Source organism: Chenopodium album, chromosome 2, assembly GCF_948465745.1.
Source record: "Chenopodium album chromosome 2, dcCheAlbu1.1, whole genome shotgun sequence".
Lineage (NCBI taxonomy): Eukaryota > Viridiplantae > Streptophyta > Magnoliopsida > Caryophyllales > Amaranthaceae > Chenopodium > Chenopodium album.
The window spans coordinates 81,601,534-81,625,867 of record NC_137835.1 but is presented as its reverse complement, the minus strand read 5'-3'; the positions used below and the strand labels follow the sequence as shown (position 1 = coordinate 81,625,867).

At 31.1% G+C, this 24,334-nt stretch overlaps 2 protein-coding genes across 2 annotated transcripts; one reads left to right on the top strand and one right to left on the bottom strand.

Annotated features, from left to right (window-relative positions):
- The first annotated feature begins 3,782 nt into the window (after positions 1-3,782).
- LOC145589720 (short-chain dehydrogenase TIC 32 B, chloroplastic-like) lies at positions 3,783-8,922 on the top strand. Its single transcript, XM_081646403.1, has 8 exons — positions 3,783-3,972; positions 4,550-4,781; positions 4,905-4,984; positions 5,907-6,060; positions 6,549-6,627; positions 7,277-7,364; positions 7,625-7,671; positions 8,444-8,922. Exons 1-8 carry the CDS (start codon positions 3,846-3,848, stop codon positions 8,627-8,629), a joined length of 993 nt encoding a protein of 330 aa, XP_081502529.1. The 5' UTR covers positions 3,783-3,845; the 3' UTR covers positions 8,630-8,922.
- A 636-nt stretch (positions 8,923-9,558) lies between these two features.
- Positions 9,559-15,174, bottom strand: LOC145589710 (kinetochore protein SPC25 homolog). The gene is made up of 8 exons (XM_081646392.1): positions 14,949-15,174; positions 14,636-14,701; positions 13,609-13,755; positions 12,264-12,377; positions 12,076-12,165; positions 11,855-11,974; positions 11,377-11,582; positions 9,559-10,053 (listed from the first exon to the last, which is right to left on the bottom strand). Exons 1-8 carry the CDS (start codon positions 15,124-15,126, stop codon positions 10,030-10,032), a joined length of 945 nt encoding a protein of 314 aa, XP_081502518.1. The 5' UTR covers positions 15,127-15,174; the 3' UTR covers positions 9,559-10,029.
- Between the last annotated feature and the right edge of the window lie 9,160 nt (positions 15,175-24,334).

Below are 24,334 nucleotides of genomic sequence, written 5' to 3'. Positions count from 1 at the left end.
TATATATAATTATTTATATATTGGCCCAAAAATATAAGGACAAATTAGACGTGAGTGACACGGTTGCAAGTAGAAAAAATAACCCTACTTGTCCCCCACAAATAAAAATTCACCACCCTTTTTTTCATAATTTTGAATCATATGATAAAAATTGCATTCATGCATGTTATGTTTGTAGTATAAGAAATTATATTGTTACACTTTATTTACTCTCCTTTTTCAATTTTACAGCTATTTATAAATATGTACACGTGTGGTGAAAAATACTTGAAAGTCTTAAAAATGGGGTGTGTTTGATGAAGGCAATATGTAGTTATTGCGTTGGTCATTATAAGTAGGAACCAAACATGTCTCCTTTTACGACTTGCTTTTATAATTTATGAAAATGAAACCGTGTTGCATGTCTTATCAACATCCTTAGATCAGCTTGTAGTAATTTGATGTGTGTTTATATCATTATGATTATTAAGCAATAATTTAAGGAAGTTTAATTAAGATTGATTCTAATTAGTTTGGTCATATAAGTAGTAAGCCTCGTGTTAATTTGTTAGTAATGTAGTTGAAATTTATTAATATAACCAGGAAGTTTTATTTTGTCACATTTTCGAGACCATGTTTTGACAGTAAAAAAAATTAACCTCTTATTATAACATAATTCAACAATCTACATAGACACATAAGTAATGAACAAATAGCAAAGTGTTCAATGTGGATCGGAACGATGGGTTAGCATAGATGGACATGAAATGGTACTATAAATGCAAGTTCATATGTATGTCTACTTATTACTACCTTCATTCATATATATCTTGCATGAGAAATCCATCTTAATACAATCAATGACTTAGTTTAGTTTATGATTTATCTCTAATAATGTGATGTATTTCTTAGCTACACTTCCCATATATTTTATGAATGCATTTGCTTTCAAGATTCAAATCCAAAAATAATCATTATAACTTCAATATTATATATACTCAATTAAAATCAAATAACATATCCCTATTGATTTTTAGGTTAAACTTTGAAGATTTTCATATTAATAAATAATATCCTTAAGGACTTAACAATAATACACAATTATTGACTATGAATAATTTAAATAAATTCTTGTATTAATTAACACATCATGGTGTGATACATACGATCAAAATGCATAGAATTAAATATTAAACGATAATTATATTATCATTATAAGCGAAAACCTAATCGATATTATTATATGCCATGAGCTTCGTGACTAGTAGACGTACATTTATGTAACCAAATCAAAGCTAGAGGATAAAAATTCAATGATTAAGCTGGAGAAAGGCAGTATTATAGTTATATATCAAAGAAATTGTGCTTGGTTTGGTTTGTTTGAAACAGTTGCTATAAAATGTTGTTAGGCCTAATCTTTTTGTCGCAACCTAGTTAGATTACTATAGATTAGGGGAACAAAAATCTACAATGCTAAATTATGTTGTTCACTTTGTGATGATCAATCTACATCTAACTGTACTATATATGTAGACTACTGTGATTTTGTAGAGTTTTCCCACTAGTGTAGGAAAAAGGAAAACAATAAAAGGGTACGGATATTTACCAATTAATTAAATAATTTAGCTAAACAAATGATTAATTATAATAATTGATAATATTAACTTGCACCTACTTATTCTATGAAGGAAAGGTTAATATAATCTTTTTCTTAAAAAAATTAAATTAGTTGGTTAAATATTTGGCGTTAACTTCAATTTACTTGATTGTCTCAACTAATCAACATATTAAGTTTTGCACAAAGTTTTTATGCGATAAGTTGTTGTTCAGGCGGATTTAGGATTATTGAGTCGGTATGGCAACTATAATTGTCAATTAAATACATGTTCCTTTTTATCTTTTACCAAGTATTTTTTTTTTTAATTTTTTTTTTTTTTTAGTTTTGGACACACATATACCATCCACGACCGTTACTAAATTCACGCCAATTTGTTGACTAGTCCATTACAGATAACATTCAAATGGAGGGGTTTTTAAAATTGGCCGAGAGAGGTAAATTAGGGTGAAACCATCTAATTTAATTATATGCGATTCGTTGATTAGAGACCCTTAAATAAAGGTGTTTAAAATTATTAGCCATTAATTTCAACTACCTTTTTGACAAAGAAAAACCCTAAGCAAAACTCGGTCTCTAAACGTGACAGCAATACTACCTTTAGCATTAGTGTTAATTAAAGACTCTTTATGTTATTAAGCTTGTCTTGTGGATTAATTAATTAGGTAAACAAATTAAAGATGAAGCTTCCCTTAAGACAGCATTAGCATTTGGTTTTCAGCGTGTCGTTAGATGGTTAAGGGAAATTGAAATTTGATGGTGACAATTTTGACGATTATTGCTAGCCAAGTCACCCTCTAGTCCTCTACCATGTCTTATTCTTCAACCTTTCCATTTCACTTTTTTTTTTTTTTTTTAATTTTTTTGTTACAGCATTATTCATGAGTAGAGTTAATTTATTAATTAATTGACTAGCTAAACACGAAAAATAATCCTCTAAAAATTATCCATTCATTTTAGGAGTTTAGAATAACACAAATCTATCCACACTCAAGTACATACAAGTATACAACATACAGTACTGTCTGATACGATACCAGCTTCACATATAAGGATCGGAATAAACGACTCATTCATATATGACCATAATTCATCGATTTGGTCACCAAGTATATACAAAATAACTCCGTCCCTGTTAATTTGTTAAATTAGGTTAGTTAATTACTGTTGATTTACCTTACAATACCGACCATATATAAAATGCGTTGTAATTACTTTGATTCACAATTGGAGATTGTAGAAGCATAAACATTGTTCATGATGAGAGATTAATCACAAAGTATAAGTACTCCTTAAACACTCGTAACTTCACCCTCACTTATGTCTAGAATAGCTTTTAGGCAAAGTAAATGTAAATAATAGTCTGTTCTAGAAGTCTTCCATAAGATTTTCACAAGCATAAAAATGTCATAAAATATTTTAATTTGGAAATGTACACTTTATTTTACCACTCTAAGTAAAAACATCTTTATGTCATGTCATATTTTTTTCTCTCTTTAATCTCATTAAACTCCAATAGCAAATAATTAATACTCCCAAAAGAAAGCCTGGAAAGTAACAAGTAATCTCAATTGCCACAAAGAAAAAAAGAGAGGAAAACAAATGAAAACCAATAAGTATGAACAGTTTAACAACAAAAGAAAAATAAAATAAAATTAAAGGAGATCAATCGACAACTTATTGTGGAGATTACCAATTGCACCTCCATCACTCTTATTATAGCTTCCTTCCAAAATTCCAATTTATTTTTCTACTAAAAATTCTTATGAAATTCACACATATTACGTGTATCTTACCGGACCGATAAAATTAGATGTTTCAGAATGCATCAAACTAATAATTAATATGCACAGTCTATCCATTATTTTTTTTACGAATAATTCATTTTAAGAAAATATATATGATAAGGATAAGCGCCCTATTGAACCAAAATGTAGCGCGGATTGAACACTACGTGTGACGTTTACGTAGGATTCCCTAATATACTAGAATACATACTAGTTACAGACATATGAGGGCCAATATCATTGGGGATGGACCACCTTGGTATCTTATGGTCTATGAGGCAACATAAAATAATGTTTGCTCCTTTGGACCACCAACAAAATTAATTAATTTACAAAATATTATTATAAACTTATACTACTATATATATTGCTTTATATATAAATATGTATCTCACAATAACTTGAAACTTCATACACAAATTTAGTAAGCACATAAAATAGGCTATTTTCACAACTCTAATATCATGAAGGCAGCATTGAAATACTTGGCTGGAATTGCTGGTCCAAGTGGTTATGGCTCTAATTCTACTGCTGATCAAGTTACCGAACATTGTTTTTGTCCACCTCATCTTCTCACGGCCATCATCACCGGTAATTAATTCGATTCATCTTATATCTTTCGTAAATAATTTCATGTAATTTTTCATTTGTGTCTTCTCTAATCGATCAATGAACAACTATGTTGTTAATATCATTGTTTTTAATAGATACGTGCCATAAATGAGGCTAGCTAGTGTAACATATACTACGTATTGTTCGTGTAACATATACACATGCATTTTTATATTTACTAATAAAATTTTATAATAATCTAATAATTTGGTATTAAATATTGGTTGTTTGATCCAAAGGTTGTAGTAGGAGGATTAATTTTTTGTGTTTATATGAATTGAAATCTTTTATTGGATCAGAGCATATCACAGCTTTTATGGAAACTTCTGACTAGTATTAAAAATTCATATCCACTTTTAGCAAATTTAATTAATTAATCAAATAAAAATCACAGCTTTTTCCATGCGTTAGTATTTTTATATTTTGATCAATTTTCAGTCATTGATATTATATGATAAATAACATTAGTCAATTCCATGCAAATAATTTAAGTACATGTTTGGATCAGCATTATTATTAAAATGGGGCTAATTATAATTAATTTTAAATTAATTAGGCGCGACGTCGGGTATTGGGGCAGAAACAGCCAGAGTTCTAGCAAAGAAAGGAGTAAGGATTGTAATTGCAGCAAGAAATTTGAGCAAAGGAGCTGAAGTTAAAGAAGCAATCTTAAAAGAAGCACCTCATGCTCAAATCATAATTTTGGAGATTGATCTAAGTTCAATGGCATCTGTTAGCAGATTTTGTTCAGAATTCTTGTCTCTTGATTTACCTCTAAATATTCTCATGTAAGTGTTATTGCATGATTTTTAATTTATACGGTACGTGTATATGTATTCATGTTATATATACTCCCTCTGTCTCTTAAAGATCAGGGATTTTATAGGGTTTATAATTTCATATATATGCAGAAACAATGCTGGAGTATTTTCTCAAAAGCTGGAATTTTCTGAAGACAAGATTGAGCTTACAATGGCAACAAATTATTTTGGTAAGATTTTTGTTTCACTTTTATTGAAAAATAAAATCTTTTGTGATCTATTTTGATTATAAAGCTAAGGTTGTGTCCCCATGCATTTCCCTCCCTATAAAAACCTACCAACTTTTTTTTTTCAATGGTAAAATTGCTTAGGTTTTCAATTCTTTTTTCTTTGAAGTAAATTGCCTAAATTTAACTTTGTCTAATAAATTCACACTAAAATCACTAAATATTTAAGTTGAATAGGCATATTTCTTTGAATAGGCATATGTCTTTGTGTGATATTGGATTATTACTATGAATTTAGAAACAACTAGAAAAAGTAGCAATATAAATGAGTTTGAAATCCAAAAAAGGCCAAATCTTAGATGCTATATTTGATAAAGGTACTAATTTAACTAGTCGACATCTACCAACAACGCACATTATTGTTTTAGCTAGTCTTGTGCAAGTTACTATTCTACCAAAAGCTTTAACAACTAACTAAATTTTTACTACAATTTATTCCAATTTCATTAGATAACTTTGAAGAGACGCAAGTAATTTTCATGTCAAAACATATAATTATCCTTTTGGACAAAGGAGCAAAATCCACGACGACATTAATTTAAATTATTATGTAATATCGAATGTCTTTATTTCTTTGTCTATACATCAAAGTGATCATGTTTAGCTTTTATGGTCAAACTTTTCGTCAAACCTGATCATTGATGTTTAATGCTTATCATTATATCATACTCCGTATTAATGAATAATCCAGCCACGAAGAGTTAATTTAATTAAGTATTATCTCCGGGTTTTTTTCACTGTAATAAAAAAAAAGTCAAAAAAGGAAGAACTTTTTTTTAAAAAAAAAAATAAAAATAAAAAATTATGCATAATACTGTAGGAGAGTAGTGATGGAAAATTTACCTCCACCTTGTTTTGTTGGCAGGACATTTTTTACTAACAGAATTACTGTTAGAAAAGATGGTGGAGACAGCATCACAATCAGGGATTCAAGGAAGAATAGTAAATGTTTCCTCTTTAACTCACAGTTGGGTGAAGAAAGATAACTTCTCTCTTTCTAAAATGCTCAATCCAAAGAAGTAAATATTCCCACTCATATTGTTGTTTATCAATATATATATATATATTTTTCATAATTATAGTCCACCTACTTTCTCTGTTTGACAAATATTGCAACATTTGGACTCTTTTACTATGAGTATTCAATTAATTATTTTCCTTTAATAACCTTAAATTATGATTTACATGGAAAACTAGTTCATTTGAAATCTTATTAGATTCGCATGTATATTTTATACGTAATCTGTACTTTAAAACATTTTATAATATTTATTTATACATAATTAAGGATGTAAATGATTAAAGATTTGCGTTAATTACAATTTGTATAATTTTATATGTGGCAATATTTATGAAACTGAAGAAGTATTACTATCTCCATTTTAATATGTTGATTAATTATCGGATGATTTTCAAAAGTAAATTTTTTTAATATTTGTATATATGTAATTCTTTTTTCTCACTTTTATGTTTTTCTGAACTTTATGCTTTTGGTTCAACATTGTAGTTATAATGGCACACGTGCATACGCGCAATCAAAACTGGCTAACATTATGCATGCCAGAGAAATGGCAAGGCAATTAAAGGTAGCACTTCATACTCTTTTCTGTTTCAAAAATAGAGTATTTTACATGATTTTATATAAATATCTATGCTATATATATTACTATGTATCATTTTATTTTCAGAGTAATTAGGAAGTAGAATGTTAACTAATATCCAAAAATTTTAATACTTGTACATTGTCATAAGGCCCCAATTCCTAGATATATATGTAGAGCAATTTAGACAGGTCTTTACCCTAATTATCATCGAGACAGTTTTTCTCATAACAATCTATCACTTGTGATTAAACGAACGGATGTAATTCACCGAGTTGATACTATTAAAATATTGTTAATCCCTAAACTATCAACATTAATAATCCAAATGGGGAGTAAAAATTAGTGAACTTTGTGAAATTAGATTAGCTAATAATGATGTGCGAATAATTAATCACTAGGTTATTAGCTAAGACATGACATTAGATTAGCCTAACTAATGATCTAATAAATAGCCATAATATTGATCAAATTAGATTAATAAAACTAAGAAAAGAACAAAAAGAAAAGTCAAAAAGATAAGAAAAGGTGGCATAAAAAAACAAAAGAGAAGCTATGATTATAAGAGCACTGGTGTTCTAAAAATTGACTAATTTTCTAATAAAAATTTATCCTTTTGTCGTTAAAAATGCAGGAAAGAAATGCAAGAGTAACAATCAACGCAGTACATCCAGGGATAGTGAAGACAGGAATTATAAGGGCTCATAAAGGCTTTATTACAGGCATGCTTTGTCACCCCTTTTAATTTATATATATTATCATATAATATGTGATTATTTATTATTAATCACATTCATATTCCCATTATCCGTCCAATAATATTCATATAGTTTATAATGTACTATGTATAATACAGTACATGATTAAATAATTAATCACTTACATTATCCTTCCAAATATATTTAATTGTGTTATTAGATGAATGGGAAACCTTCTCAACCGCAAAATGTTAATCATCATTGATTATATTGCTTTGTTGCAGATTCTTTGTATTTCCTAGCAGCCAAGTTGCTCAAGACCACATCACAGGTTTGTCTCATTTACCTTAATTTTTTGCTTATAAAAAGTCAATTTCATACACTTAGTGCATTTTCAACAAAATCAATACTATCATTAAAATAAATGTATGTATTACTTCGTACTATAGATAGACAAAACATGAAAGTAACTGATGTTACATGTGTTACCATATGACAAATTGACAAGTGTAAAAGCTCAATTTAAAAATCCATCTATATTAATCAATAATTTTCATCTTATTACTTCATAGTATACTGGGTTTAAGAATGTGAATATTCTCTCAATTGAAGGGATTGATCAATATCTTAAATTGAGAATATTCTGCGTACATTCTCTAATCTCTGTCAGTAGAGTGGTTTAATTAGTTTCACTAAAAATGAAAACCATCATCTTCCGTTCTCATGTTTAATTAGCTAACTAAATTTAGTGAAATCGAGTTTGACAAAAAATACAACCTTTCAACTAAACCTCTTTTGGACACTAAAACAAAAAATCATTCCCATATCCATTAAAATCTCACTTTTTAGTTTTTACATCTTTCATTCATTCCTCATGCACTGCAAAGTCTCATCAAAGATGCTTACTTCCACTTGCACACGTACTGACATAAATTGCATGGTAAAAACAAAATCACCTTAGCAATAAGAGTTATGATATATCTTTATACACTATACAACATCAATAATTACTGTAAAAATAAAAATCAGACATGCCACAAAAATTATAATATAAAGTTGATTCTTTTAATGAAATTTATGAATGTATAAATTTATTTTTGTAGGGTGCAGCAACAACATGTTATGTAGCACTAAGTCCAGAAACAGAAGGTGTAAGTGGAAAATACTTTGCAGATTGTAATCAAACTTGTTGTTCAGCTTTAGCTGCTGATCATTCTCAAGCTTTGAGACTTTGGAAGCATACACGTACTCTCATCTGCAGGAGATTACAACACCCTTCACTCTCTTAATTACTATTACAACTTTTTTTTTATTACATTAAATTAGCAGAAAAAATATAGATGTAAATCTTGTTACTTTTTTCTTTGGTTTATTGGTTATTTCTCAAGGAAAATCAAAAAAAAAGAATCAGTCTATTAGTCAATCTGTACACCGTACCACTGGTTGGTCCGTAGTTAGTTGAAAATATGTCTAATGTATATATACAGAGTACTTTAGTACGATACCAAATGGATCAATAATAATGTTATTGATGCGAATAATGTATATCAGTATATGATTTTGTTGAGTATTTTGATCAAAATATGCACAAGCTAAGGTTTAAACTTTTGTTTATAGTTGTAACTTTGGTTAACATTTTCTCCACAAACCCTAGGGCAAAAGCATTACATTACAACATTGCATATTAATTGCCTAAGTTAAAGTATATAGTGCCATCACAAAAACATATAGCATATATTGCACTATTAAGCCTATGACAAGGTTAAGAACGGTTCTAGTAAAATACTACCTCCGTTACAGGTTATGTTCAACGATTTGACATAAAGCAGAGAGGGGAAATGTCTAATCGTTGCACATAATCTGTAACGTAGTATGAAGAAACGTGTTTTTGTAGCTTGATAATGCAGTATGCTACATGTTTACATATTTTATGAGCTCATATGTTACTGACCTATGACAAGATTAAGAACGGTAGTAAATTATGAAGAAACATAAGGATAAAGTTATATCCTAAAAAAATAATCTAAAGTGAAAAAAGAAAAGATGAGAAGGTAACGAGTGATACTAATAGTTTGTGTTTTTTTATTATTTTTTTATATACGGAATAATTTGTTTTACTACTTCTACTCTTGAAAGTTCTTTAACCTTTTTGTAGAGCAACTCGTGCTATATTTTTGTTCATTGCAATCAATTATTCACCATCTTCGGCTTGGAAAAGACTTGTTTTATTACCGTAAAAATTTAATAACTCCTGACACAATAAATATTACTGTAAAAAACTCCAAATTATAAGAACATTACAGTATGTCTTAGTGTAACTGAACCTACCATGCCTAAACTTACTTCGCTATGTCCATCGAGTGTAAGACTCCTAGTGCTCAAAACTAATGACAGGACCGAAGGAAAGTAGAAGAAACAGAAGGCACATCGTATGACAAATATTTAACCGTCAGCACAAAATGAGTTGAAGGACTTAAAACATCTTGGCAGCAGCTGCGGTCTGGAGTCTTCAGAAGAAAATATGCAAAAAGAACAACTGCGTAAATACAATTAGATATACTAAATACAACTAGACTAAGCTTCACACAACCTGTTAAGCAAATCTGCTCGATGTTACCACGTAACTTAGCAGTTGATATTCCTTCCCATAAATTATGTTTTCCCCAGTTTCTGGGGACAGCATATGTGTTTATCCTTCTCTAGGTTTTTTACCCTGCAATGTGCAAGTGCAACACTGAATTAATAATCCACATCATAATCCATAGTATTCTATTATCACAATTTCAAACAGAGACCGGAAAGTATAACCAACTCTCATCCTCCTAATTGCCTTCAGAATACACTTTGAAACAATGAAACAGTCCAAATACTTATTGATAAATATATTTAAACATTCATAAGAACTCACAGAAGAACATCAAATGAGATAAAAATACAATTGTTGTTCACTGAATTAGTCAAGAATGAAGCCAAGCAACACGAGGCATATGTGGTGTTTCCGAAAACTAACTTACTACCGGAAAACGGGAAGATTGTCAGAGTGATAATGCAATTTTTTTTTTTGGGCGGGGGGAGGAGATATAAAATCTTCATAATATTCAATACAAATCAGTGTTAGCCTTTCCAACCAAAATAAAAGTTGATTTAGTTCTGCTTCATAATTTGAAGCTGAATTGACCCTAATTTAAAGTGAGAAAAGTTCCAAATTCCTCAAAACATTCATATAATATTTCCAGAATCCAGCTAAATGATCTGAAATTTGGACGATCACTCACAACTCACCAGCACCAAACCTGTTCCAATTAAAACCCAAATTTCCTCGGCCAAACAGCTATCCAAAAACAAGCACCAACAGTGTAATATAGGCACAATCAATTGATCCTTGCCAAAGCATCATAAATGGATAAACCATGAGGTCCTACAATATGTTTTTTAAAAAAACATATTCAAAACTATAAGGTCCTAGAATATGTTATTTTAAATTATTGTTTTAAGAAAACATTATAACCTAGAATACGTTTATAAATAAGCTCCTAAAAAACATATTCTAGGAACTTTTTTTTTAATAAAAAAAAAAAAAAATTGAAAATTACAAGGTTTACCTTTAAAATGTATTTATTAAGCGGCACTTGTTACAGACTCTAACAATGCTATAAAGAAAAAGCTAGGACAAATTTTGTTTAAGAAAAGTTATATATGCTAGGATCTATAATACTTTGTTGGGTCATTCTAATGTCTTTCAATAAATACACAGGCAAAGGTTAGGTTACTTCAAGTCACCTACGAGTTCATTACCTAAGAAGATGAGTTCATCCTTATACCAATTCTCTTTTCCTAGCCAAAACATAATACACAAATACACAATCAATGAGAAAATATTTTGTTTGTCTAAGAGGCAATTTTAATTAGTTGTGATTGTTAATGTATGCACTTCATTGTGCAAGCACACTGCCACACACAAACCTCAATGGAAAAGAAAGGAACAGCAAAAACAACAGGAAAAAAAAAATGAATATAAGGTATTCTCAAGCACTACCAAAAGACGAGGTGAGCGTCGAGGAGATAGGAAGTGACTAGGTGATTTAGCGCCTTTTCCATGCTCAAGTTTTTTAGTATCTCCATTGACTTCTCTAAGTGGTAGTGGCGACTTACTTCTGCTATAAATTGAACCTGAGGAAACTGGAGCAGATAATGAGATACTGGTACAATCTTGATCTTGATATATGAAGTGAGATACTGGCCCTGAGAAACAAAGAAAAATACCATACATTAGGATAATCAACCAAATAATTTGTCGAGCTAACTGATGCAGGAGTATTTTTATTATCATTTCAAATCAAGCAACAAGTGAACAGCTCCAAAAAAAATGTAGCAACAGGCCAACAAGTTTGTAAGTTAGCTAACCACCAGAGAATCATGTGACTATTATACACAACTTCCACACAGGAAAAAAGAAATGTCAGGTTTACCGTCTATGCTTTTAACGAAAGACAACATTATGGGTTTGAGAGTACCTAATGATGTAGCCTGGAATTTTTCTCTCATAATTCTAACAAATCTGAATAGGCCATTGCTCTTGTTTAATTCATGGACCAGCTCTTCAATATCTTTCAAGTGTGGCTTAGAACCAAGCACTGCAACAACATATTCATCACAAGTAAAGACAAAAGTCAATGGAAAAAATTATTAGCTACTCCAATAATGTGTTTCACATTCTTTACACCACAGCACTTACAAGTATACTTTTCACTTGCATGGCGAACAGTGAAAGAATACTCCTCAGCTGGACAATTTTTGTTGACGTTAGTAAATGTGAATGTAACACCTGCCCCAAAAAAAGACATTTACAAGAGTTATAAATTTATAATGACAGCATAGCAACAAGAACGGATTCTCCACAAAACAATTAAAACCTAAAATTACCATGTCCTCCATCAATACGGAAACCAAGTACCCTGTTGTACCATTTAAATGCCTCTTGTATATCTTCTCTGCTCCTAGAAGCTTCCCCACTATTCTCTTCAGATTCAGCAATAGCTAATGAAAATAAAAAAACAAAGGGAAAGATATAGAAATCTCAAAAATTAAAATAAAAATATTACAAAATAAAACCCATAAACAATAAAATTTGTTATTGAAATCCATGAGTTTGAAATATATCTGTATTGTACTAGATAAGAGATGATCTCACTTAAATGATCAAATCCCCTTCGCTCTTGTTTTTTCAGTTTTTCCCCATTCAAGTGTGAATAATGATACTCTTTGTTTGTCAGGGACACGGGGTCACCATAAGGTAGATGCTAGAAAATTCTTAAGGAATAAGGATAACCATCATATATATGCTGACAAACTTCATACAAGGAGGAGAAGTGGAGAACTGATAGTAGGAAAATACATTTTACTTTCTATAGAGCTTTATTTTCAGCACAGGACATATAGAAAAGCATAAACACTGACTTAGCTATATAGAGCTTGATCGTCTAAGATTTAAAAAAACCATAGCACTGCTATAACAAGAGCCAAATAAGCATTGGATACATACTATTCCCTCTGATCCTAAATTTCTTCCTATTTGGAATCTATATACTATTCACAATAAAATAAGAGAATCTCTTAAATTCTCTCAAATATATATAAGAAGAAAAAAAATGGTCAAGTGGAGTTCTGTTTGATTCATCTCGATGAGTACTTTTAGAATATAAAACTTTTAAACTTTCAATAACATGTAATTATAAAAATAATCAAATTTGGTTTATGTAACCGGCTCCACTTATGGGATTAAGGCTTTGATTGATTGGTTGAATAACATGTAATTATAGACATTATTGAAATGTAATCATTGGCAAAGGTGTTAAAAATTTTGGAAGAGCTAAAAAACCGGAATGACAGAGGGATTATATAGTGAAGCAATTACTTTACAACATAGCATGGTTTTTACTTTAAAACTGTTTCTTTTGTATGAAAATCACTCACAATTCAAAAGCAACTGACCACAGTGGAAAAAAATATCCCCTCTATATTTAACCCGAGGGATGTGGATAAATATTTTGGAAGAGGAAGTATGTGATATACTTACTCCACTTAGTACAAAGAAATCTATATAATCATTAACCATCTAGCAAAATCCTTTGTAGCCACAATTGTTCTATAACTCAAATCTCCACGGAGTCAAAAACCTAATACACTACTAAAAAACTAACTCTGTAAATAAGTAAAATAACAATATTCAGCAAACATAAATTATTTCAACTATAGTAAAGACATTTACCTTTTGACTGCTCAGATAGGATGGAAGCATATTCATCTTTTTTAGCTGCTTGATCTTGTACAATTTTTTGAAGCTCATCCGCTTTTACAATCATTTCAGAAAGGGAGTCTGTTATTGCAATCCGCTTGGCCTCATTCCGTGTCTTAACTGTGAACAGACATAACATCAGCACATAGAAAACTGCAACAAAATGCTTGTTAATTGCAATCCCTTGTGCAGTGCTACTGTGTAACTAATTAATAGTTATAGAAATAAATGCTAAAAGGTCACAAAATGTAGTTGGTAGATGAAATTCTATATTTCAAAACCATGTGAAAAATGTTTGGGAAATTGCACAAATAAGGGAATGGCTTCAAAATAGCAACAATGACGAAGCATGTAAACAGTAAAATTATGCGAGGTTAAATAAAAACGTGTATGCCCCATTCAATATATATACTCCTATGCCACAGGACCACCCCAACCATGCATTGCAATTTGCAATACAATCATATAAGGCATACATCATCCGGAAGCTATGGTATGGATCTGGAATTTATCCCTCATAACAACTTCTAGAATATAAGTAAATGCAAGTATTACACTAATTAGCTTCTAATACTAATGAAGGAAGCAAAATTTAAAATAGATGTATGACATGTATCACCCCACAACTGTAACTCGGGTACAAACAAAGGATATACCATGTGAGAAGAAGCTCGCATTATTACATTAATCATATGCCACATTCCACAATCAACAGACAAAGTGTAATGAACTAATGATCATTGATATGCTGCAACCAACATAAGTTAAGCTACTAACAAGAATCGCACGATTTATTAATGTCGTGTATGTGCAAGTATTAAGACATACAGTAAACCCTTCAAAACATATCAATCCACAAGGCATCGAAGAAAAATACAAGAGTATTGGCAGATACCAGAACATAAAATTATATGTGAAGAAATATTCACTGTTCAATGATTACACCATAATGTCGAATAATAAGCGAAAAGGCCGCCTCAACATGATTAAAGAGGCATACCTGCTAAAGCTCGGACCAATTCATCCTCCAATTCTCTTAATTCAACTTTGAGTTTTCTTAATTTCGCTGCAATTCAAATCATTTCATGAATATTATTCACACAAAATTCGTCAAACTAAGCATATGAATATATGATATCTCCCTAAATTCTTCAACTCGTAAATCGTAATAAAACCAAAATTAGTTTGATAATCCGATAAACCCTAATCAAACACACATAATCACACACAAAAGTGTAAACCCTAAAATCACAACAGAAAATCAAAATTAAAGCATTAATTAATAAATTTTGAGGGAAATTAAAGAATAATACCTTGATTATGAACAGTTAGTTCAGCTTTGGATCTATGTGATTGTAGAAAATTCTCAAAAGAGGCGAAAATTGAGTCAGTATTTTGGTGATGAATTTCGATATCTTTGTCGCAAACTGTTCGAAGCTCCGATAACTTTGAGAGTACAGTTCGTTCTGCTCTGGTATTGAAGGAAGCCATGGGAGGGAAGAAGAGAGAGGAGAGAGAAAGTGAGAAAGATTAGCCCGCCATTTTCAACTTCGAAATTGAGTTCAAATGAGATTAATGCTTGAATTTCAGAATGTTGCTTACTACGACACCGTTTCTTGAGAAGGGCTTAGCAAGCCGTGAACTTATTGGAGGTGGACTGAATTGAAACGAACGGAATATTTTATGAGATAAGAAAATTAAGAACTAAACTGAAATTATTAGAACTGAACTAAATTAAAGTGAAAATAATTTGAATACAACAAGCCCTTAGCCACCCCAACAACTGAACAACATCATCATATAAACTTATAAAGACATAAAGTACTACTAGTACCTCCGTTACATATTATTTGTATCAATTTGACATAAAGTAGAGAGAAAAAATGTCTAATTGTTGCAAATAATATGAAACGAAAATAATAATTAGAGATGGCAAAGTTTCATATGTGGCTGTCGTGGTGTGGGTGTGGTTTGGGTGGGGATCTGGTGGTGGATAAGGTTTGGGTGGTTTTGGTGCTATCGTGGTGTGGGTATGGTTGGGTGTGGTTTAGGTGTGGTTTGTTTGTGGGTTCAGTGAATTGTGGTGGTGGCGTGGGGCGGTGGGTAAGGCAGTTGGTGGTGGCATGGTTGTTGGCGGCGTGGGGCGCGACAGTGGGTACGGGAGTGAATGTGCAGCAGGTGGTGTAGGTTGGTCGGGGGTTACTAGGTCGATTAGGGGTTACTAGGTCGGTTAGGCGTTACTAGGTCGGAGGTTAATAGGTCAGTCAGGGGTTACTTGGTCAAGGGTTACTTTGTCTGGGGATTACTTGTTTGCTGACGTGGCCCCCGGCCGCACTGTGTGGCTTGTTGCACCATGTGGTTGGCCGCACCAGAAACATGCATTAGTAAGTATGTTGAAAAGTACTCATTTCGTTTATTTTATTTGCATCACTTTCCTTTTATGGGTGTTTTTTTTTTAATGCATCACTTATATATTTGGTAACTTTATACTATGTTTTATTATTTCTCTTTTTCTTACTTTAAACCTCACTCAAATTATTTTATCATTTCTCTCTCTTCCATGGTCCCCACTTAAATAATAAATTATCTATCTTCTCTCACATACATTCTCTTTCATGGTCACCATCTTACTTTTATTATAATAATTTATTCACCCACTCACAATATTTTATAACTCTTCTAAAATTTTGTGTCATCAAGTGATGCAAATAAAAATAATAAAAAAATAAATAAAATTGGAAGGAGTAAAGGCTTGTTCTCATAAGTTTATTTTCAGTTCAGTTCAGCTCCTAATTTCCTTCTCTTATAAAATATTCAGTTCAGTTCAGTTGATTTCAGTCTACTAGAGCAGACCCTAAATTGATTATAGTGTTTTTTCTCCAAGAGATCTCTTTGAGTACTACCAGCTAAACTTTATTTTTTTTCCCCTTTTTTTACAAATAACCTCTTTCTCCTTCATAGGCGTTGCTAAGAAGTATAAGCCACAATCTTAAGTTTTAAAAATATATACTCCGTATATTGTTAGCCACTAAACCATCTATTAAAACTCATGTGACAACATGCTAACGATATGTGTCACTGTATCAGAGTCAGGCCCACGATATGGGACCTTAAATGGCTAAAGTTCACTGGGCCAAGAGTAGGTCCGTGTGAGGGGGAGTGAAGAAGCACTCTAGCCCGAAAAATCACATGAGACAAAAAGTTAAAAGGGACCTTACATGTGAGGGGGAGTGTTGAAGAATAAACCTCTCAAGTGTCACCACATGTAAGTGTCCCACATTGGTTGAAGAAGAGAGAGTTAAACACTTTATAAGGCTAAGGGGCTACTCCTCCTATTGCCATATGGTTTTGGGATGGAACCTCCTTGGACTTGTGAAGTGGACTCTCTCTCTTGGTTTGCGGGTGCGGCCCAGACCCGCGTTTGACATGGTATCAAGAGCAGGTTAAATCTTGGGACCGTTCACACAAATACTCCCCCTGCCGGTGGGTTAGAATATTAAACCCACCGGTGGGATTCATAAATTTGCTTCCGCTATGCAATAGTATTGCTCTTTGAAATTTCTATTTTTTTATTTAATCTTTTTTTTTGGAATAACCATGTGATACGTGGGTTATTATTGGTGTATGTGATCAATATGAATGGTCATATGTGATTTGGTTAGGTTGTAGTGTTTGAGTGTGCTTCCTCCATTATTGCATCTCCAAGGAGATGAAGAAAAGCCACGTTTGGCGTATTATTTATTATTTAAAAAAAAAAAATTGCAAAAGACCACGGACACCAGCGAAGGGCCTGGCAAAGAAGATTACGGACACCAGCAAAGGGCCGTGGCAAAGAAGATTACGGACACCAGCAAAGGGCCGTGGCAAAGAAGATTACGAACACCAACAAAGGGCCGTGGCAAAGAAGACCACGGACACCAGCAAAGGGCCGTGACAAAAGACCACGGACACCAGCAAAGGGCCGTGACAAAAGACCATGGACACCAGCAAAGGGCCGTGGTAGCAAAAGTTCGTTTTTTTTTAAATAAAAAAAAATTGAAGGTGACATCAATAGAGAGGTGCAACTTGATCGACTTCAACAAAGTGCGAATTTCCAATCATAACGTTCGTGTTACTGCCGTTACGATTGCGGGAGGGTGTTAGGAATATAGGAAAATAAATTATTGTGATATATTTTCCATATATATCTTATGATATTATATTTAGGATAATAATATATCTTAGTGATATTCTAAGATAGATTTATGGAAGTTTATAGATAGAGTTTATATTGTGTAGGTTATCTTATGTAGGCTATAAATATTAGCCAAGATCATCAATACAGTTCAAGTTATTCTCTCTCATAAATAATTTATCAGTCACCCATATACCACATGTACACTACATGTATTTTATGTATCATCCCTCTTCTCTCACCATATTGAATTGTATTAATGTCTAGTGTCTTTAACAAATTGAAAACTCTTTATTGGTCTACCTTTTTTTTTTTTTTTTGAAGGAATTATTAGTCTAACTTTAATACCATATAATACGGAGTAGTGTTTAATTTAATTGAAAACCTTTTTATGTTAACCTCTTATTATATTTTCATTTAGCTATTAATATTGTTCAACATTAACTCTTCTAAATTGATTTGATCAAACTTATAAATTTATGATGATTCGGGACATCGCTCGGGTCAATAACTAATTAACATATTATATGTCATTTTTATTAAAATTAAATATAAATAAGGATTTCAATTATGGAATTAATGTATTTACTCGGGGCATCACCCGGGTCTTAAAACTATTTATTATTGTGACGAGTTGTGTATTGATTTAAAACTATTTTTATAATATACAACTTTCGCCAATTTTTAATCCTTACAAGTTACAATACCATACAACCTAATTTATCTTTATTTTTAGATCAACCATATTTTGATATTTCATATTTTCACTACCTCCCCAGTATAGTAATTTTTTTCACCCATAAAAAAATAATCTACTGAATAGGTGGACTAAAGTTAATTTCACAATTTCCTAAAAAAAAAAAAAAGAGTTAATCTCACAATCACGTATATAGGTAACTCCTACAGTCCTACTCACATTTAAAAAAATAAAAAAATATTAAAAAAAAATAAATAAAAAAATTGGGCCAATAATTCTTCCAGAGCCCAGAAGAAATTAAATCAGGCCCAACTTGAAATTTACTTAGGCCTGATCTGAACACCACTAATTTAAGTGTTCAACCCACTTACAAGTATTTTGATTAGCTTGAACCCTAACCTGATCCAAGGAGTAAATTGGTGTTGAAATCTCACAACTTTGATGATTGGTTAGATTGAAGCCATTGGTTGACCACTTTGGTTGGCATGACTCATGAGGAGAGAGTGCTAAATAATAACTTAGTTAAAAAATAGAAGAGGGGTAATTTAGGAGAGAGAATAGGGAATGCTAGGTCATCCTATTGATCAAAATATTAACTTTAATAGTTAATTCGCAACAACTCAATAGTAACAAAAGTCATTACAGATAGTAGCGGAGTGCTCGTCAAGGCTTCTAAGTTCAGCCTTGGCAACACCAAAGTAGTAAAAGTTACAACTTTTCGTAAAGGCCAGGATTCCAACCATTCCTTCAATATGGCAATCTAGACATTGAAATTAAAGGTGATAATCTATTATTCATCAACGCAATAAAATTCATTTAAACAGTACCTCGACAGATCGGGCACATTATCAAAGATTTTCGTTCCCTTCTTACTTACTTTTACAACTAGAGTATCCAATACATCTAGTAAAAGGCAAAATCGTCCATCAGATAGGATAGCTAATGTAGGCCATTTAATATCAGGTAGTTTGAGTATTAACTCTAATTTGTTTGTTATTTTTTCTTCTGATATATTAGAAATTTCCTTCATTAAGAGGGCTTATTAAATACTACATTTTCTCACCAAAATAAAATGGGCATTACTTAGCAATTTAGCACCAGGCCAAACCGTGTGTACCAAAAGTTAAGTGTTTTTACATTTTTCTAGCTTACATTTCTAGGAGGAATAGTGTGAACTGTAAAGTGGCAAATACATACCTTCTTAATGATGTATAACAGACAAATTAAAATACTCGTCTCCTATATTAATTTTACAATCGGACGTATAACAAACATGTTGAAATATACTGGCCTTCTTTATTAATGCTACACAAATTTGATCATAGGAATTTGTGGCCAACTCTACGGGGCATATATTATATCAATTCGTTTCAAAATAAAAGCACATTTATTCCAAAATTCAAATTTTTTACTTGATGCATGAATAGTATTTCAAATCTAAAATGTTGATACCATGCATAATACCTTTTCTTATATGCAAAGAGCCGAGTAACCTTTAATATGTATGCATACCATATTAGCAACATTCAAACATACTACGTAGTGTTCAATTCTTCTGTAGTGTTCAATTCTATCTAGCCGAAAGGAGAAAGATTAATCCACCAAAGGAATAAAAGAGAGACTTTTAATTAAAAAAAATTTAAGTGCACAATTTTATCTCCATTATACCGTTGAAAGTTCAATCAAAATTGCTCATCAATGTAACGTTAAAAGAGAAAAGGGGAGAATAATAGATACATCATATAAAGTGTTACTTCATAGTAATAAACATATATAATAAAATAGTATAGTGGTTTTGATTTTTAATGTGCATTGACGCAATCATACTAATTTTTAAAAAGTGTTAGTTTCGACCATGAACCTTCCATTTTTGTACTATTCATATGAATTATTTTTGGTTCATCTTTTGAGCATGGATAATGAAAAGTTATGGGTGATGAACAAAAAAAAAAGTTTTTGAGTCAAAAGTTTCATATTAAAGGGTGATATAAGTTTGTTCTTTGCACTTGTCTCAAATCATATACTAAAGAACAAACCATTCATTAGTTGAATCTAGCAATTGTTGATAAAGAAAGTGTATGCGAAGTACATCTCACGAACAAGAAGAGTTCTTGGGTAATCCTCCTTTTTCTCCTAAAAATGCCGTAAATTTCTTTTTACGTCATCTAAAAAGGGATTATTCCTACAATTTCTTTCTACTTTATGTTGCTCATGTACCAATAAAATAAATCTATGTGTTCAATTCAATTAATTCAAATCTTAATAATTAGATAAAAATAAAAAAATACTAGGAGACAATTTTTAAGACACGAAGGAGAATATATAATTATTTATAAAAATTACTCCGTGTGATGGAGACGTGGTAAAACAAAGAGGAGACATATATGTTGGTCAATTAAATTAAGGTATTGGTAAATGTCTTCTTTTTTAATGACATTGTCATTAATTTATGTATAATTATATACCCCAATAATCCATTTTCAAGAATCACTTTGAAAGTACATCCAATCATCAAGAAAAGGAGGGGGGCAGCAAATTTTTTTAGTTAAACTTGAACTTGACTGGTCTAAGATCCTATTAAGGTTTATAATCATTAATCCACTTTGTAAATCAGTCATTTTTATTATACTGGTCATTATTTAGCTGCATGAACATTTAATCGTCCCCATGTACAAATTTTATATTAACACTTTATTAAATCATCGAGGACTTATAATAGCACTTAATAATAAATATTATCTTGAAGTTGCATGTCATCGTCTTCATTTAACTTTGTAACATGTCTTTTGACTAATATCACTCCACTATTGTAATTAATTTAATTTCTAGTAGAAGAATCTTTAACCAAAGAGATAATCCTTTGATTGAAGTGGTTTGAATATAATGATGAGAATTTGTTAACTAGGGTAGTAAAGAGCTTTTAATTGTCTTTGAATCCCCACAATCAATCTAATGGATTACCTCCCTTTTTGGGTTCTAATAATAGACTGAAATCGTCTACTTTGATGATTATTAGGTTGTGTATGAGCTCATATCGGAGGAGAGTCTGACCATGTATAAGTTGAGCATATTTCATCCCGGAAAACATACTTTTAATGATATATATGTCAATATATATGTGGAGTAACCCATCAATCTTATATGTTAGTTATTCTCTGATCCCTCTATCTCTTCATTATGGGTAACTAGTCTTATTATTCACTACAAGTACCTTTTGTATGATAGGTCGACATGGTGAAGAGAACGACTTTATCCACACCACCACAAAATCAAGAACATAAATCTCGCAGCTCAAACAAAATGCGCAAATAATTAAGTACATTCACACTTGAAACGATAAACTACTCATAGGCTCATATATCATACCAAATGGATTATATAATTATATCCATTCAAGTTTTGATCATTGAGAAGATTTAATCCATAGAAAGCCAATAAGTGAAAGATTTGATGAAATTGAGAAACAACACCATTGTAGAGCATTGCCCCATGTGGATTGTGGACATGTTTAAAGGTAATAGGTTGTCTTGGCCTCATTTGTTGGCTAATTAGCTGGCCTGTATAGGGGCCACTAACTCACTAATTTAAGTAACGTTGTTGTACCGAGTACATTTTATGCATTTCCATTGGACATTAATTAGACACCATTTTTTTCAACTTGAATTACCTTGTTTTGACTTATTTTGTTACATGAATTATGAAGCAACACTCATTAGTTTTGTGGTAGGCATTTTAAAAAAACTAAGATAAGTTTTAGATAATAATCTATATATATATATATATATATATATATATATATATATATATATATATAAGTGGTTTTCTTTGTTTAAAATTTGATAGAACATACTGTATGATTTTGGCTAAGAGCAATGCACTGTTACTAATTTTTCTGCAAATTAAATAATAATAGAGCCTTTTGAATAAAAAAAGAAGAGCTAAAATCTACCAGTAATATATAATTTGTGTGAGTGTGAGTATGTGTGTATGTGCGTACGCGCGCACAAATACATGGCTTATTTATATTATCAATGTTGGATTTTCAATCTCTTGGAGCCCCTTGAACGGAGGAGAAAAGCTAAGGGTTTTACCATCTCATCCATACACTCGTCTATATATAAACACCAAAGTAACATATATACATATATACTAATATATCATAATACCGGCCCCAAAGAAATTCCGCCCCTAGTAAGGGAGGCATGTCAGCATGCAGGGTCGTATCCAAGCCAATTTAAACCACATTACCACGGCGATAATAAACCTTTCACTATCCTTTTATTTAGAAGTCATATATATTACTGTACTAATTGCCATCATTTTGAATGATGTATGTGTTGCATATACATTATGATAAATTTCCAAGGCCTAAAAACACAATCATTTTTTTGGTTACAGAAAACAACACATAGGGCCATTATACACATGATCTGCTTGAAGATGACATTAAAAATTAGGACCAACATAAAAAATAGGAGAAAATTGGAGAGAAAAGGGGGCAATTTATGTTTCAATTTCAAGAAAAAATAACCATATAATTAAACTTTGTAGTATAATACTATAATGTATCATCATATTGGATGAACACGTTTTTATTAGCAAAATGCACTTCATTGTACCATAGACTCTTCTTTTCAAGTGGGACCCTAGTAATTTTCATGCTAGATCTTGTGTGTTTTTTAGTACCATTTTGTGATGAATAGCTAATGATATGTACCATTTGCAATCAGCAGTCTTTTCTATGGGTTGTTCTTTTTCTTTATTTTTTGTAAAAATTTGGAACCAATTAATCTTTTTGTCTATTTTATAATGATAGGCATTAGGGCATTGGGGCTATATAATGACAATCTTGATATTTTTCTAAATTAATCTTATCATATATTATAGCCCTTTATGAACAATTTGTTACAATTATTTACAATATTCGGCATGTCATTTCAGTGTTAAAATTCTCAATTATATTATCATTTTATTTAAGAAATTAAGTAGGTTGTATGCTTGTATCTTCAAGTGGTGATCCCTTTGGCTGTTCGGGTACCCTTTTTTGTCTTAAAACGATCGAGCATTCATGCATCTAATATCGTTACATTTATTAAAGTTTGTCACATACGTAGCACTTGTATTTAATTTAATTTGTATGTATCAATAATGCATTATATTGCATAGTAGTGTTTTATCACTTTAATGCATTAGTGAAGCTACATTTCCAAACACACGGGGTCATTGATACACCATACCACTTAAAAGTTTGTAAAACTGTGAATTACATTACAATTATGTTTCTTTTTTTGGAAAATATTACAATAATTGTTATTAGTTTCATTTTGGAAATCCAGCCACCATGGACTTTATACTTTTATGCTAATTGTATTTTGCACTAAAAAAGTACTCATATATAAGAAATTGCAACATTATTACTTTTTTTTTTTTTTTTTTGAAAGATGCAACATTATTACTTTGCTACAAACAATACCTTGTATAAATTAATATGCAATTATTTATCTTAATTACAAAATACTTTAAAAAGATAAAAAATAAAAATAAAAAAGAGGGGTGACATGCTGATGCATGGTGGAAGTAATGAGAAGGGTATATGTGTATGTTTTTAGTGATTGGAGTGCAAAACTTATTGTCTAAGTTAGTTGACACTAATTTATAATTTAAGTGTTAATTAAAAAATTAATATAAGATATAATATAGTAAGTACGTAGTAGGAAGCTTAATTACCAAACTTTCCTCAGCTTTTGATGCAGTGGGTGCTTCATTGCTTTGTCTTTTATACACTCTTTGTTGTCGATAATTAAACTATATACTTCCTTTTTATATAA